This window comes from Notothenia rossii (assembly GCF_949606895.1).
Source record: "Notothenia rossii genome assembly, chromosome: 11".
Classification (NCBI taxonomy): domain Eukaryota; kingdom Metazoa; phylum Chordata; class Actinopteri; order Perciformes; family Nototheniidae; genus Notothenia; species Notothenia rossii.
The window spans coordinates 55,631,280-55,647,227 of record NC_136910.1 but is presented as its reverse complement, the minus strand read 5'-3'; the positions used below and the strand labels follow the sequence as shown (position 1 = coordinate 55,647,227).

The following is a 15,948-nucleotide window of genomic DNA, read 5'->3' as shown; positions in this document are numbered from 1 at the left end:
CCTGGTTTAATATGTGCAATAAGTTCATTCAATAAACATTGAACCAGTCCGGCCCTCGACTAGTACTGATTTATTTATTTTTGGCCCACTGTGTATTTGAGTTTGACACCCCTGCTGTAGATGATGCTACCAGATAGCTGTTCTGATGCCAGACAAAACAACAGCTCAATAAAAATAAAAATGCCTATTGCTCCAATACAACACTAAACCATGACTCATAACTGACTCAGCGCATCAAATAAAATGAGTCATCTGTTGAGATTAATAGTAGTAGTATATTTTAACGATCTGTATAGTCATGTAGTGATTGGGAATCAAAAACAACTGACCACCAACAGCCGATCACTGCACTGGGATTTCATGTCATTTTCAACGATATTAAATAACACTGCGTCATCGCTACAATGACATTAAAGGAAGTATGGAGTAATTGGTTTAAGTCAAACGTTTACTTTGATGTTGGACAAGGCTTTACTCTTCTGTCAAAGTGAAATCCTAACAATCTGAAATTTAAAAATCTAAAGCTTTGATTTTGGAAACATTTGAAAATACCCTAAAAGTTTACAGAATAGAAATTAGAAATGTTCCTGTGGAAAAATGGAGTTGTTCATGTGAGTGCTACTGCAGTACATCTATCTGGCTTCTGATCCGTTACAGACTCTAAGCTGTGAGAGCACTTGGACATGTGATTCCTTTTGAATCCCATCATTTCCAATCATTGTAAAAAACCATATGACTGGTTTTTAACAATCTCTAATGATCCTAACTCTACAACTCTGCACACTTCTCTGCTTTTGATCTTACCTGGGGAGTTAGCCAGTGAAGCGTGGAACACGGAGAAGTTGATCAAGGCGTAGGAAGCCAAGAAAAAGTTGGAGATGATGGGGGCAATAACGTTCAACTGAGCTGCAAGAAGAACACATGAAACGGTACGATTAAAATTAATCACTATCACATTTCCTGTCCTCTTTTCCTCATTCGTTTGCAAGAGGAAAACAAAAGGCTATTATTCTGGATTTATTTGAGTCGTTCGGTCAATAAATCGGAAAATTCTTTACAGTTTACACAAGAGTTTCCGTTAGAATTTTGTCAACATGTCCGCTAAAGTTGAAATCTTCCGGACAAAATGAGAAAAGTGCCGATCAGAGGTCTTTTTTGTTATTTATTGAGCTTTAAAACTAATTGATAACGACAAACTAATTATAGTAGATTAACTACATTATTCAAAAGTGTACAGTAACTTTGGATAATAAATGGAGCCTCTCTCTCTCTCTCTCTCTCTCTCTCCTGACAGCACGTCCCTCTCATGCAGATCACTGATCCAGTAATGAGTGACCCGACAGTGAAGAATAAATATATGTATATGTACTGCCCCTAGTAGACCCTCCTACACACACCACAACACAGACTATAACACCCCCTTGCTGCTAAATACAAACCAACTTTGTGCAATATGTGCTATATGTGCTATATGTATATGCCATTAATAACTGTGTAATTTATACCTGGCTGCTAAACCTTGTTACTGTTACAAGGTATCCATCTTGTATTTTGTAGATTGTGTAACCTGCTGCTGTTAAATACCGTCAAACTATGTGCAATATGTGCTTTATGTGCAATATATACTTTATATACATATGCCATCTTTAATAACTGTAATATATACCGGGCTTCTAAATCCTAAGAACTGCTACAGGATTTGATCTGTAGATTTGATTAGTTTTTTATCTGTATTTTTGAAAATTATTTAACTTTTTTAGTTTTTATCTTTTTTTTAGCATATTGTTTATTGTTTATTATATTATAGCTTAGTACATTTTTAGCATATTGTTGTGTTGTTTGTTTATTATATTATAACTTAGTACTTTTTTAACGCATTTCAGATATGCAACACTAAGCTGTCTGTGGCTCTTTCTGCTGTAACGCTGCACATTTCCCCTCTGTGGGACTAATAAAGGGATTCTGATTCTGATATTACTAGTTTAGCTCGTTCCAGAGGTAGGTAAAATAGCTAAGTGTGTTAAGTCTAACTTGAAGTGTGTGTTTTGCTCCGCTCACCGGTCCGTCACAGCGGGCGGAGCTGTGATCATGCAGAGCTGCGTGTCTACGTCAGCAGCAGCTGATCTGCTCTCTGATCTCTCTCTCTCTTCAGATTATACTAGCTAGTTCTAGTTAATGATATGACTGCGTATCAAAGGACACCTATAAGCGTTGCTTGGCAACGGGGTGTGGCGGCAAAAGTATAGCGCAGCATTAAGCATATGTTTAGAGGGGTCAAAATGTCCCCTTCAGGAGGGTAAATCTCTTTCTCCACATTAAATGTCAGACAGTAGAAAGGAAGTGACTGTGCATGTGGCGTATGGACTCTTCTTGTCTGTCACATAAGTGGCACAACTGATGCGGTATTGCGCTAAGGGGAAATGATTTTGAACGGAGAGATTTAGATTTGCCGGTCTTCAGCATATTTTACCGGTCATAGTCAGGGAAATTACCGGCTATCAGAAACTCTGGTTTACACCATCAAATACTGGGGACCAGTGCAAAATATGATATCTATAACATTGGTACCAATTGGGTTGAGATACTTGTGATGGAATGATTCTCGCCCCATCAGACCATGTTCTGTGTCTGTATAAAAGCATAATGCCTTTTTATAGGGGACCATTATTTCGTAATAATTCATAATGATGCTCAAAAAAGTGTTCAGGGAATAACTGTGTAATTTGGCACTAATTATAGGAAAGTAAGGGACAAACTTGAACTAATTGGTCTATTCAAACCAAAGTAACTATTAATTATTCACTAATTAAAAAGGTAATTTAAATGTCCTCAATCAATCCAATGCTAATATCACAAATGAACCATTTGTCTCAGGGGGCTTACAGCCTTATTCAATTCATTGTAAATGCCCCATTTAACCACTATCTTATATTTGTCCTTATGGTCACTGCCAGATGTCCTCTCAAGTAACGTTCTCTTGATTGAACACTACCACCCCTAGATTTTTGGTTCATACTAAGTGGGGTTTATTGGTAACTCAGGGATATATATATGACTAGTGAGTAGTGTGTGCAGCCGTACCGATGAGGATGAAGGCCAGAGCGATGATGAAGGTCAGGATGTATCCTTTCAGGGGCTCGTTGTTCTTGCCGTAGCCTTTGGCGAACATGCCCAGGCCGGGGTAAATGTTGTCCTTACACAAAGCCTGTGGAAAAATAACAAAGAGTACTGTTAGCCAAATCTATAGGTGAATTGCTCTTAACAGAATATTGTTTCACTGTACAGCATTTCATTTTACATTCTGTTCTTGTCTATCTTATTGTATTTACATGTATTTATGTTGTGTGTTAGGATGAGCCTGGGACTTAAGTTAAGTTTCATTGCCATAACTGCTCTGTAGCTACTGTGTATAATGACAATAATGAATCTTTGAATCTTGAGGGTTGTTAGTGTAATTCGTTAGGTGCCTTAATGCACGTTGTGTCAGATCTTACCTGGAAAACTTTGGGAGCGCTGACTAACGAGGCCAGAGCGGAGGACAGAGTGGCCGAGAAGATTCCAGCAGAGATGATGGGCCCGAAACCAGAAACCAAGCTCATCACCTGAAACAAACACGAAATGTGAATTAGTCTTTTTACACCCAACAAAGAGCAATCTTATGACCTCTCCAGACCTCGTCTCCTGACTGAGCCCCTTCATACCTGGAAGTCATTTTGGAGTCCAAATTTGCAGCCGGCAGCATCGTTCTTACACGAAGAGAAATCAAAGCCGAATTTGCAGGCAGCGTCTGTGCAGTTGGCCATGAACTCAGAACTGAGTGTGTCATTAACATTCCCACTGGCGTCTCTCACAATACAGGAGCCTGGTGAGAAATGCACAGACACTCTGTTAGACACCATAGTACTATCACACTATAGCCGCTTTCACACCAAGTACTTTGCCGCACTTAGTTCCCAGCACTTAGTTTCCAGCACTTAGTTCCCCCATGGAACTAAGAGCAGATCGCGTTCACAGCGGAATAAGTCCCTGAGGGAAGATTACGCAAATGAAGCCGCTGACGTCACTTCTTCTGCTTCTGCTTCTGCTTTGGGTTTACTTTTGGCCGCAAACAACTTCACGGCGTATACTGCCACCCGAAGTCCCCGGCCATAAGTCCCCGGAGTTGGGGACTGGCTTCAGTAGAAGCTGCTGGGACTCCCAGCAGCTTCTACTGAAGCCTTCCGAGTAAATCTCCAGAACGCCGACACCTCCTCATCTCCACCGCTCCCATGTTTTTTTTTGTGTTGCCGTAAGTTATTCTCTCTCCGTTGGTGTGCGGGGCTAATGCTAATAATTCTAATGCCAGTAAATACAATGGCGGCTTCAAAAAACTTTTCAGAGTTTTACGGGGCGTGGTTTCCAATTCGCCCAGCCAATCAGAAATTGGAACTTTTTTCTCCCCGGGAAAGTCCCACCTCTATAGCAGGGACTGAAAAGGGGGGAAAAGTTCTCATGAACTAAGTTCTCTTTTTGGTGTGAACGCAAAACTCCAGGAACTATCGGAACTAAACGGGAAAAGTACTCCGGTGTGAAAGCGCAGCATGATAAATGAAAAGTTACAGACTAAATCACATATAGCACTGCACCTGTTGAAACAGCAACTCCCAGGTACACTATTCCTGTGATCACGATGGCCAGAAGGGTTCCTCTGGGGATGGCCAGCTGTGGGTCCTGCAACAAAAAACACAACAAAAGCTATCGATCAACACAAACATGGGATTTCTTATCTATAAAAAGGCCTTTAAGTTTGCTCGGTTCGACAGCGTCAATCTAATAAATCTAAATCCATTCCATGAGCATCATCTCAGTAGACTTACAGCGAGGTCTCCAGAGATGTTGGCCCCGGCCAGAATACCAGTGGCTGCAGGGAAGAAGATGGCAAACATGGAGAAGAACGTCTCGCCTCGGAAATCCGGACCCATGTTCTCCCACATGATTGCACCTGATAATACGATAGAGATTAGAGTACTGTACGGACAGGGACAGAGCCTTCTTCAGTGCCAGCGTTGCCAACACAGGAGTTAGATATGTTCATTCTGTTGATTTCAGCTAGTTTCATTTAAGTGTGTGGACATACTGTCGTAGCCAAAGTAGCCCAAAGCTTCCTTGGACTTGATGGGGATGAAGGTTCCGATGAAGTAGTTGATGATGGCTGCGATGAGGACAATGAGCAAGAATATCTGGGCCTACGGAGAAGAAAATAAACCAAATGATTAGTCACAGCTGATCTCTGACACTAACATGACTGTCAAACACCTGAACCTTTGAAAGAAAATCCATAACATTCATCTGTTTGCAACTTATATATATTCTAATTACTTGACTACTCTGCACTATTTCTATTATATTTACTTGCACTATTGTATGGGTTTCATTGTGCTGCACTGTTGGAGGAGCCTGTGACCTAAGATGTTCATTGTCATAACTACACTGTAGCTATGTATGTACACATGACAATAATCTTGAAATCAATCATGGTGCGTGTCCCGAGTCTGATGGCTCTAGGGAACATTTGGATTTCCAGGAATCTAATGCCTCTGCTCTGCCTTTAGATCTAAACGGTGCTTTATTTTGATTCTTTAAAGGGCTCAAAATGTAAATAGGCCACTATAGTGACGGCTTTTTATAGGTGCCAGGTTCTTGCCATTTTCTAACCTAGTTCAGGTTACCAGGACCACACTTGAGCAATGTTTAAGATAAACTTCATTTAACCAGGAATAGGGTTTTGTTCCTACCTTGGCCTCCCATTCCATGCCTGCCACAGAGATGCCCAGCAGAAGGATCACCGTGATGGTGCCGATGATGCGGACATCGTTGATTTCATCCGTCATGATGGCATCTACACCCTGCAAGACAAAACGTGGAGTTGTTAAAGAGTGTAACAATAAAACCCAATGGCTAAAGTTCTTGATTTTTACAGACGATTAGACAGCTGTCTAATGATGGTGAGCTCACACAGTCAATACAATACAATACAATAGGGCTTTATTGGCATGACCACATTTTAAACATAGCATTGCCAAAGCATTCCACACAAGGCGTTTTAACAGAACAAAACTAAATCAACACTAAACATAACACTCCCTATTTGTGCGACTTTTATGTAATAATAATGGAGTAAAACAAGGCTTGAGCAGACTGAATTCATCAAATAAAGTGAGTATGTTTCAATGTTTGTTTTTGTGGTATATGACTCCCTCTGTGTGTGCTTTGCAGAGCTGCTGTAAAGGTAAATGGATCAGCTCCAGCCCCCCCACAGCCCTACAGGATAATAATGGATGGCTGGATAGATGGAGGGCCAATAGACAGTGATGTATCAGTTAACTTGGCTCATAGGGTGTCGCATTGCCACCAATTCTCTCTGCAGCAAGCTGTCTGTGTGCAGGTGATGGGAAAGGTCAGGTTTACTCAACTCAGAGAGTCAAAGTGGAAGTGAGACAGGGGTGTCCAACTCAATTTCATCACGGGCCACGTATGAATTATGGTTGCACTCAAAGGGCTGGTTGTAACTTTAAGACTATATCAAAATACATATATAAATATTTTATATATATAAAATAATGCATTATATTACATGATGGCCTCTGCATTGGATTATTATCTGATAGGGTAATAACTTCATAATTAACTACGTCTGAAAGCAGAAGTCTAGGGCAAGTAATTGCAAGTCTCTACAGTGAGAATATCACATAATGATTTTTTTTTTTAAAAAGCCAGATTCTGAAAAAAAAGTTGAAAAAAAGTGACATTTTGAAGGAAAAAAAAAAAGTAAAATTCTGAGAAAAAGAGAAATTCTAAGAAAAAAGGCATATTTTGGAGAAAAAAGTAAAATTCTGAGAAAAAAGTCCAATTTGAGATGCATTGTGGGACATGTAGTTTATGGGCAACGTGCTTCTGTAAATCGCCATGTAACCGTATAATTAACATATTATATTCTTTCAGAGCTGTTGTGGGGCCACAGAAAATGAAGTTGCGGACCGGATTTGGCCCCCGGGCCTTGAGTTTGACACCCCTGAACTAAGAGCATCAAAGGCACATAGAGACTTACGGCAAGAAGCTCCACAACGGTTTCAGCGAAGCCCACCACGTACATGGCTACAGCCACTGCGTTGGCAAAGGCAAAGATCAGACCGATGGATCCTCCAAACTCCGGACCCAGACTCCTCGATATCAAGTAATACGCTCCGCCTGCAAAAAGGAAAATGGACAGAAGTTAGTGGAAGTGAACTGATGTGAAGATGTTGAATTAAACAGATTTCTTATTATTTTATTGAATGTATGTATACCTTTTTGTTTATACATACAGCAGGATGACTTAGCAGTGACACTAGCATTGTCTGTCTTGGGGAGGCATTAACAACCTCAATTGATTCCAATGAGAACAGAGAACATTCAGTCAGCCAAGCGTCTTCTTTCTGAGCTCCTTGACCTTTTTGAGCAGCCGCTTTGAGCACAGCCGCTTTGAGCACAGCCGCTTTGAGCACTGAAGTTGAACATATTCTCAGATAAGTTGAGGAAGCTTGTTTTTGCCCGTGTTTGTCAGATGGAAACTGCCAAAACAAAGACCATGAAGCTCATTTGATATAGCTGACTGACCGGCCGACCCTGAATGTTGCACCTTTTTTTTTTATTTCCGTAAGTGGATCGTCCTTTCAACTCAACCAAAAGAAATGCAGCGCTTTTTCTCGACAAAATTTGATTTTTAGATTAGATTAGATGAATAATCCTAATTTGGGAGTTGTTTTTGCAACATGTAAACACGGCATTGCACATAATGTGGAAATTATACAGAATAGAACATAAAATATACACATCTCAAAATAGGAAATAAAAATAACTAAAATATATATAGTATAAATGGTAGGAAGAGGCGCTCCGCAGAGCCCTGCCAGCGCCTTTCTGCCAGTAAAAGGTGTTCTGTGGACAAGGGCCCTAATTTGGCAGACTTTCAACAGTAAAAGGCTGACTCAACACTTTACAATATGTTACCACTGCAAAAGCAACTTTACTGTAACGACTTCCAATAATCTCTGCTTTGACATTTGTTTCTTATCTCTTATCTCGCTGAAAGTGTATTCAGTTGAAAGTAACTTTCAGCATGGCGCCGAGCTTGCCAATCAAATACAGGCAACCTGAAATTCAGTATTGATTGTCCTTCCTCCTTATCTTCCGACCATTTGGACGCAGACTTGCATTTCCCCATAACGATGTTGTTTAACAACCGGCGTAAACGGACCTTCACGTGCTATCAAGCAGTGAGCGTGCGATGTCCTGTTCAGATGACGTCAAACCCAACGGGACGCCATAAATAAACTCCACAGAATCACACTACACACCTACGCAATGATTACATTCAGGCACACTGTAGAATACAACCTCTTTAGACAATTTATATACTTATTGAAAACAAGCTACAAAATGTAATACCTTGGAAAATGTCGTTTAATACTTTTTAATAACCTTAATTTTCGCTAAATTGATTTATCAACTTGTAATACTTTTTAAGACCCAGCGGACACCCATGCTTGTAAACAAACTAATGGAGCCCCTGTGATCTGTAGTGTTTACTCCAGTGCTGCCACAAACCAAACCAACATCATTTACATCAAACAATTCCAACACAGGGTCCAAACACATGCTGCTTCCTGTGCTTTCAACCACATTACACGGTGGAAATGGGCCCCAGTTGTCATGGATATAAATCTGTTGATATTTGAGCTCAGTAGCCGGAACGATTTAGGACTTAAGATGAGAGCATGTGATAAGGATGAAAGCTTCAGATAGAGCCAATCAGTGAACAAAGAGTCAACAATTAACTGTGTGCTTAGCTGATCACCTTTGACACTTCCTCAGAGTTTAATGGAGTCTAAACGGCCATTCTTAGCATATGACTTGCTCATAAAAAGTCTGTCATTAACCAGTCAATCATCTCATTAGAGACAGAGGTCTACGAGGCAGAGACGCTGTGACAGAGTCCTAGCAGGGTAGAGGGTTAAATATTAGACCTCCTTTCTGTCTCGGAGGAGAGTAAATGTCACCTGCTTCAGTGAGAGCTGCCCCTGCCTCCTTCAACATCAAGTGAGGTTGATCACTGATTGATTTTCTCCTCTTTCATCTGACTCACATAAGGGTGCACATAGACACTTTTTCTGTGAGAAAGGCACTGGCAGGTCGCTGGGGAACGCCTGCTAGCAGCAAAAACACCCTCCCAGCACTCTTTAATGGACAATGATATCATGGAAACACTACGATTCTCACTATGAGCAACATCCGGTGTCCTCCCGGCCGAACTGCTCCAACAAACAGGCTTTTCTGTCTTTGTTGTGATAGTTTCCATCTGAGAGACACGGCCAAACACAAGCTTTTCACGCAGTGACGTCACCCTGGTGCTTTTTCTGAAACGTTTTCATCTGAGCGCTGGAAGTGGGTGAGAGTGCTCTGAAAAGATACAGTTTTTTTTCTGGAGGTGGACGCCACTGAAGGCTCTGTTCTCATTGGAATCAATTTGAAAAAGCTCCATGTCCACACGGGCCATAATAATACTCCAATGTGACACAGCAGGAACAGGTCTGTGTTCTGCTTCTACTAATCAACGCAGTGTTTACCTCCTCTTACGAATCCGTTGGTGGCGATGGCGGAGGTCGAGAGTCCGGTGATGGTTGTCACCACGGTAGCCATGCCCACGATCAAACAGGAGAGACCTGAAGAGAGAGAAGACAACAGAGGGAGTGGAAGGAATGTGCTACAGTGTTAACAGTGTTCTAGCGGGCCGTCCGGCACACTCTGTGAAAAGTAGCACAGCCTCAGAGGCGAGCTGCACTGAAGCCCGCCACATGTGTCGCCCCGTGGAGATATTTCACATCAAAGCGGAGATTTATCAACAAGTGCTTGGGGGAGGGGGGGGGACTGTTTGAAGTGAGGAGAGAAGCGACACGGTGTTGATGTGGTGAAGGCTGTGTGCCACACTGAGAGCTGATTCTGCACACTGATGCTGTATTACTCAGTTATGTGCAGCCTGTCATTTTGATGCTTCTCTGTAGCCTGAGGTCTCTCACACACTATTTGATTTCACTGTACAGTATTTCCTTTTCTATCTGTGTTTTTCATTTTGGTTTTATTTGTATGTATGTTTATGTATGCACCACAACACCAAGTCAAATTCCTCGCATGTGTTAACCTACCTGTTTCTGATTCTTACATTCTGTTCTTGTACTGTTCACCTTTACTGCTCGTCATGTGCACATTGCAGTGTTGCTCCTGCCTCAGGCTGCAACCGGCTTACAGTTTCAAAATGATTTAAACAGTATTTTCTTTTAGGACTGGGAGGTTTTGCCAGTGTATCTGTTGCATGATAACAGCTAAAAATAAATTCCCCAAATTATCATTATGATTGGAAAATAACATGTACCCACAATAAAAGGTTATACTATGTTGACTGAAGCTAATAACCTCTCAAAGATGACAAACTCATAGTGTACTGTTATCTACATAATCTACCATAATAACTTTATGTATTGATGGAAAAAAAGTATTAATGAAAGTTAAACAGCTATAAAACATGATCTAATGAGACATGTGGCGTATGGTTGTTAGTAGCCTTGATATGTTACCTGTCGACCTGTATACAGTATGTATTCATTTGTATAGTATTTCCTCTTACAGTACTATTTTAAATGTATATATGCGTCCTATTCCTGCATCTTATTTGCACCATTATGTCTATTACACAACTGTGTGTATTTGTTCTCCCCAGCTGTGTCGAAAAGCAAATGTATTCAACACTTCTGAAGAGGAACAAGGAGTTACACCATCTGCTTTTTCTCACGCTGAACCACAGGAAGCTTTTGCACACGCGATATGTCCAAAACACATCGTCTGTACATGAATCCAAACAGGTGACAACATTTCATTTAAACTGTCAGCTCTTCAGACGGGAGCTTACCGATTCCAGCCTGACCCACGATCCATGACATGCGGATGAAGAGCATCACACCCCAAATGTTCAACATGCAGCGCACCTGCAGAGAGGAGGGACGGTTACTGGGGGTCATAGAAGGGAGGGGGGGGGGGGCAGCTTTAGTTCAACCAAACAACATTTCACATTTTCTGGTGATAGAGAGGCGAAGTCCCTCCCTTTCCGAGGGAGCTCCATGGGACCTTATTTTGGAAAAATTATGCATTGAAGTCAATGGAGAGAGAAAGATTATCTTTCGATCCCGTTTGAATTGTGCCACGAATTACACATATGATGTTTGTCAATTTAAAAGATAATTTTGTAAGTCAAAAAAATAAAAATGAGTCGTAAAACTGTGAAGTAACACTTTTTTTTTTTGTGTGAAACGCTCAATGAACTACCTCTCCCGTCCCGCACCACACACCAAGACGGCCGTCACGTTGCGGAACTGGGATTCTGGGATTTGTAGTCTTTCTAGTTGCGTATTTATCATTGTCTTATATTTCAACCGTTTTACGACAAACTGTGACTTTTTTTATATGGAAATTATTTGTTAAGATTGACAAACATTATATGTGTAATTTGTGGCACAATTCAAACGGGATCGAGAGATAATCTTTCTCTCTTCATTTACTTCTATACATAATCTTTCAGAAATAAGGTCCCATGGGTCTGAAGTAGATGGGCGGGACTTCGCCTCTCGATTGGAACTGCAACAGGGATTTTTTTTAATACAAGTTTCCAACATGAATATGATTTGGTTAACTTCTAGACAGAGCAGGATTGAAGCATACAGTAGTGTGGAAAGGTTTTTGAGGTGGTGTTGAAAAACAAATTAAATCAGCATGTGGCTTCTCTGAATGCCGCCCTTTTCAACTCAAAAAGCAGCATAAATATTCAGAAAAACACCATTCGCTTCACAACACCACCGTGATAATGCTAGTGGACTGAAAGCATATTTTAATCAAGTTTAAAATGTACTTTAAAAACGACACAATGTGAGAAATGAAAACATGAAAAAGTCAAACTCATATCAGATTTAAGTTGAGGAAGTGGTAATAAAATACAAATGTTAATACTCTGTTATTGGCTGCTGCACCCCCGCTGTCTCACAGAGAGATACCGCAGGTCTTTCCTTCCTGCAGCGGTCAGACTATACAACCAGCACAGCCCCTAGTTGACCCCCCCCCCCCCCCCCCCCACCCACAACACAGACTAGATCACCCCTTGCTGCTAAATACCAACAAACTATGTGCAATATGTGCAATATCTAAATGCCGTTAATAACTGTGTAATATATACCTGGCTGCTAAATCCTTAGAACTGTTACAAGGTGTGTATTTTGTAAATGGTGTAACTTGCTGCTGTTAAATACCAACCACCTATGTGCAATATGTGCTAGATGTGCAATATATATAGATGCCGTTAATAACTGTGTAATATATACCTGGCTGCTAAATCCTAAGAACTGTTACAGGAAGTGTATTTTTTTGAATGATTTTTATTATATCATAACTTAGTACTTTTTTTTTTAATGCATGTCACATATTTAACATAATGCATTAAGCTGTCTGTGGCGCTGTAACTACGCAAATGTCCCCTCCGTGGGACTAATAAAGGTATTCTGATTCTGATAGTCATATTAAATTAAAAAAAATTGAAATACATTGCCTTTTATCTCGTGCAGTTCAGACTTGTATCTTGTCAAGTTGTAATTTGAATCTTTACTAAACTAAGGGACTGTGTTCATGCCATTGGTTATTGATGCCTGTTCTGATTAATTATTGTTACTGTTGAATTGTTTTTCATATTTAAAGTGATTGCGATAAGTAGATTATCATCTTTGTCTGGTTGCTTTGTTATTTAAACTGTAAGACTTTACTTCCTGTAGGGGCTGGGGCCACTCACGTCATACTTTAAGACGATTATTTTCTGAAAATATTCGACACTACTTCACAAAAGCCATTAGAAAACCAAGAAGTATATGGACGAGTGCAAGGTTTGTATAAGAGAGGAAGTAAGGACGTTTCATGTCAAAATAAAAGCAGGAAGATAGTATCCAGACTGTGTCATCCTCTGTACTTTGTGTATACTTTTATATATTTCAATAAAGACATGAAGCGCATCCATCTGTTTGGAGAGGTTCCATCCTCAGAGGTTCAGCCAAACACCGTCTGAGCCGGGAGAAACTCACACTCAGGCTCCACAATCCTGAACACCCTGTCATCTCCTCTCAACAGCTCCAATTATATACGGAGGCACACTTCTCACCTGTGATCCACTTCACTGAGTCAACACACGACCGATTTTTGGAAGAACTTGAGACATTTGTGGACGCGTTGGTAGAATAGACCTACAGGGAAACTATTTCTCCTTCACGGGGCAGGTGTGAAGTAACATTTACGTTCCGTTTTCTTAGTGGTAATATTATGTTACGCTACTTCACACTGGCTTGGTTATTTAGTATATAAGGAATCCTTTTGTTGTGGTTTTTTAATGAAGCTATTTGTAATCTATATCAATACCGAAATTACCGTAATTTTCGGACTATAAGCAGCACCTGAATATAAGCCGCAGCAGCGGCATACCACTCTCGGTTCCACTTTTACTTTTGCGCGCTACCTGTCTCACTCTTTTCCGACCTCCAGCTTTTCCTGCTGGAACCCGCCGCTTAAAGGTGGGGGTCCGCGGACCGGCCATAAAGCCCATAGAGTTAAAGGTGTTGGCCGTTAGCTGTAAAAATCCATAGATTAGCCGCACCGTTATATAAACCGCAGCGTCAAAAAATAGGGAAAAAGGCGCGGCTTATAGTCCGAAAATTACGGTACTCATTAAACCTGGTTGTGAGTTAGCAATTTAGCACTTCCGGTTTCATCGTTTCAAAGTCAACATTTTCTTTAAATCTGTTTTTGGTTTGCCTGAAATAAGATCTGTGTTTAACACAAGGTGAAGACATTGTCATGTTTTGTTCTACATCATAAAGTATCCCAGTGTATACAGCACTTGTCAATGTGAGAAGCTTTTATGAAGTGGATGGTAACAAGTGGTTAAATGAAACCACTAAACATTGTCACACGCTGGTGGTATAAAGTCATGCAACCTTGCTGTAGTTCGTTCATAGCCTAACTTTAGCTTGTTGTCTCTAGCGATTGCATTTACACTTTAAATAAACTGGTGTTAATATGTGGAGATTATCCTGCGGTATCATAAATGTGTTTTTGCTAAATATATATTTTTCTGCAATATTCCAAAATCTAATGGAAAGAGCCCATTGCTTTTTATCAAAGGAGAACTTGCAATGCTAACTTAAAAGGTTGGCCAACCAAAGTATAACTAGTGCTTTTGGCTCCTAACAATACTAATTCTCTACAAGAATGATTGTGACACATGCTCCCTCACTTTACATCGTACGTGACAGAGCTTCTGGGTGACTAAACTTCTTTTGAAACACAAAAAGAAAGGGGATTAAGTAATGAATACAGAAGAAGCCATTGGGTGCTTAAGGACACTCACCAGCACTCCCTTGACCCAGCCGAACTTGACCACTCCTTTGGACTCGGCTGCTTCTTTAGCCGCAGCCTCTTCGGCCGGGCTGAGATCATCTCCGTTAGCGAACCCATCCTCAAACGGCTCCTGAATAGCACAACAAATAAAAATGGTGTTTGAATGTGAAGAAACATTGTAGCTCGCTGAACAGACCATTTTAAACAGTACATTTAAATGTGGGGACATTTGTGGATCTTGGGTGTAGCTGTAGTAGGATAAGTCAACAATTTCCATAGTGGAGTCTGATTCGCTGAGACAAACGTCAATCAAGTAAAACAATTATTTTTTCAGCCTCAAGTCATCCTAAACAGACCGATCATTTGACAATCATGAAGAAAACAAAAAACTAATTATTTTAAAAGTATAAATTGTAGAAACAAATGTTGTCTGGATCAAAACTTCATTCATTATGACTCTACTTCAGATTACAGCTGGTTAGTTTATTATATTTATGTTCACTACATGCCGAGTCAAACACACGCCACACATTTGAGTATTTTCAAGGTTTTAATCCGACCTTGTAACATAATGAAGACAGTTTCCCTCAAAGTCACATTGGACAAGGTATTGGATCTGACGTTACTGTATTTCCTTGTAATAGCTCAACTACTTTTAATTCAAATCATAATATCAGTATCTGATATGACATTGAGAGGACAAAATAATCATGTAATGTCAACATGATAAAACCCACTGGGTTAGTTTGCATGTCTGTCCTTGTGTTACTACAACAGGAAGTCTCCCTCCAGTGCACAGACAATGCCGTGACGTTGGTGGCCTCCCTGCCAGGAATCTTTGGGTGTATACGACATACTGTTCTTGCTCCATCAATAGCCCTTATACAGTAGTGATGAACACAGGACGTCTGCAACTAATCCTCTACGCCAGGGGTGTCGAACTCAATTTCACCTCGGGCCACATCAGCATCATGGATGCACTCAAAGGACCAGTTTTATATATAAGACTTTATAAAAATACATATATAAATATTTAATATATATAAAATAATGTATTATATTACATGATTGCCTCTGCATTGGATTATTATCGGATACGGTAATAACTTCATAAGTCTCTTCAGTGAGAATGTCACAACATTTTGAAAAAGAAAGTGACATTATGAAAAAAAAGTAACATTTTGAGAAAAAAAGTCAGATTCTGAGAAAAAGTCAAATTCTAAGAAAAAGGAATATTTTGAAGGAAAAAAATCCAATTCTGAGAAAAAAGACAAATTTCAGATTCATTGTGGGACATGTAGTTTATGGGCAACGTGCTTCTGTAAATCTGCATGTAACCGTATAATAAACATATTATATTCTTTGCAAGCTCTTGTGGGGCCGAATAAAATGAAGTCACGGGCCGGATTTGGTCCCCGGGCCTTGAGTTTGACACCCCTGCTCTACGCTGAC

The 15,948-nt window shown here is 40.4% G+C and overlaps 1 protein-coding gene across 2 annotated transcripts in view; it reads right to left on the bottom strand.

Moving 5' to 3' along the window:
• slc12a2 (solute carrier family 12 member 2) overlaps positions 1 to 15,948 on the bottom strand; it is a 69,096-nt gene that overhangs the window by 31,781 nt on the left and 21,367 nt on the right. For both annotated transcript variants that reach the window (XM_079658774.1, XM_079658775.1), the window contains exons 2-13: positions 14,507 to 14,626; positions 10,982 to 11,057; positions 9,645 to 9,740; positions 7,088 to 7,227; positions 5,775 to 5,885; positions 5,117 to 5,225; positions 4,857 to 4,981; positions 4,626 to 4,710; positions 3,702 to 3,862; positions 3,495 to 3,602; positions 3,082 to 3,205; positions 805 to 906 (exon numbers count right to left, since the gene is read on the bottom strand). In XM_079658774.1, the coding sequence (XP_079514900.1) occupies positions 805 to 906; positions 3,082 to 3,205; positions 3,495 to 3,602; positions 3,702 to 3,862; positions 4,626 to 4,710; positions 4,857 to 4,981; positions 5,117 to 5,225; positions 5,775 to 5,885; positions 7,088 to 7,227; positions 9,645 to 9,740; positions 10,982 to 11,057; positions 14,507 to 14,626 (1,357 nt within the window). The remainder of the gene's footprint in view (positions 1 to 804; positions 907 to 3,081; positions 3,206 to 3,494; positions 3,603 to 3,701; positions 3,863 to 4,625; positions 4,711 to 4,856; positions 4,982 to 5,116; positions 5,226 to 5,774; positions 5,886 to 7,087; positions 7,228 to 9,644; positions 9,741 to 10,981; positions 11,058 to 14,506; positions 14,627 to 15,948) is intronic.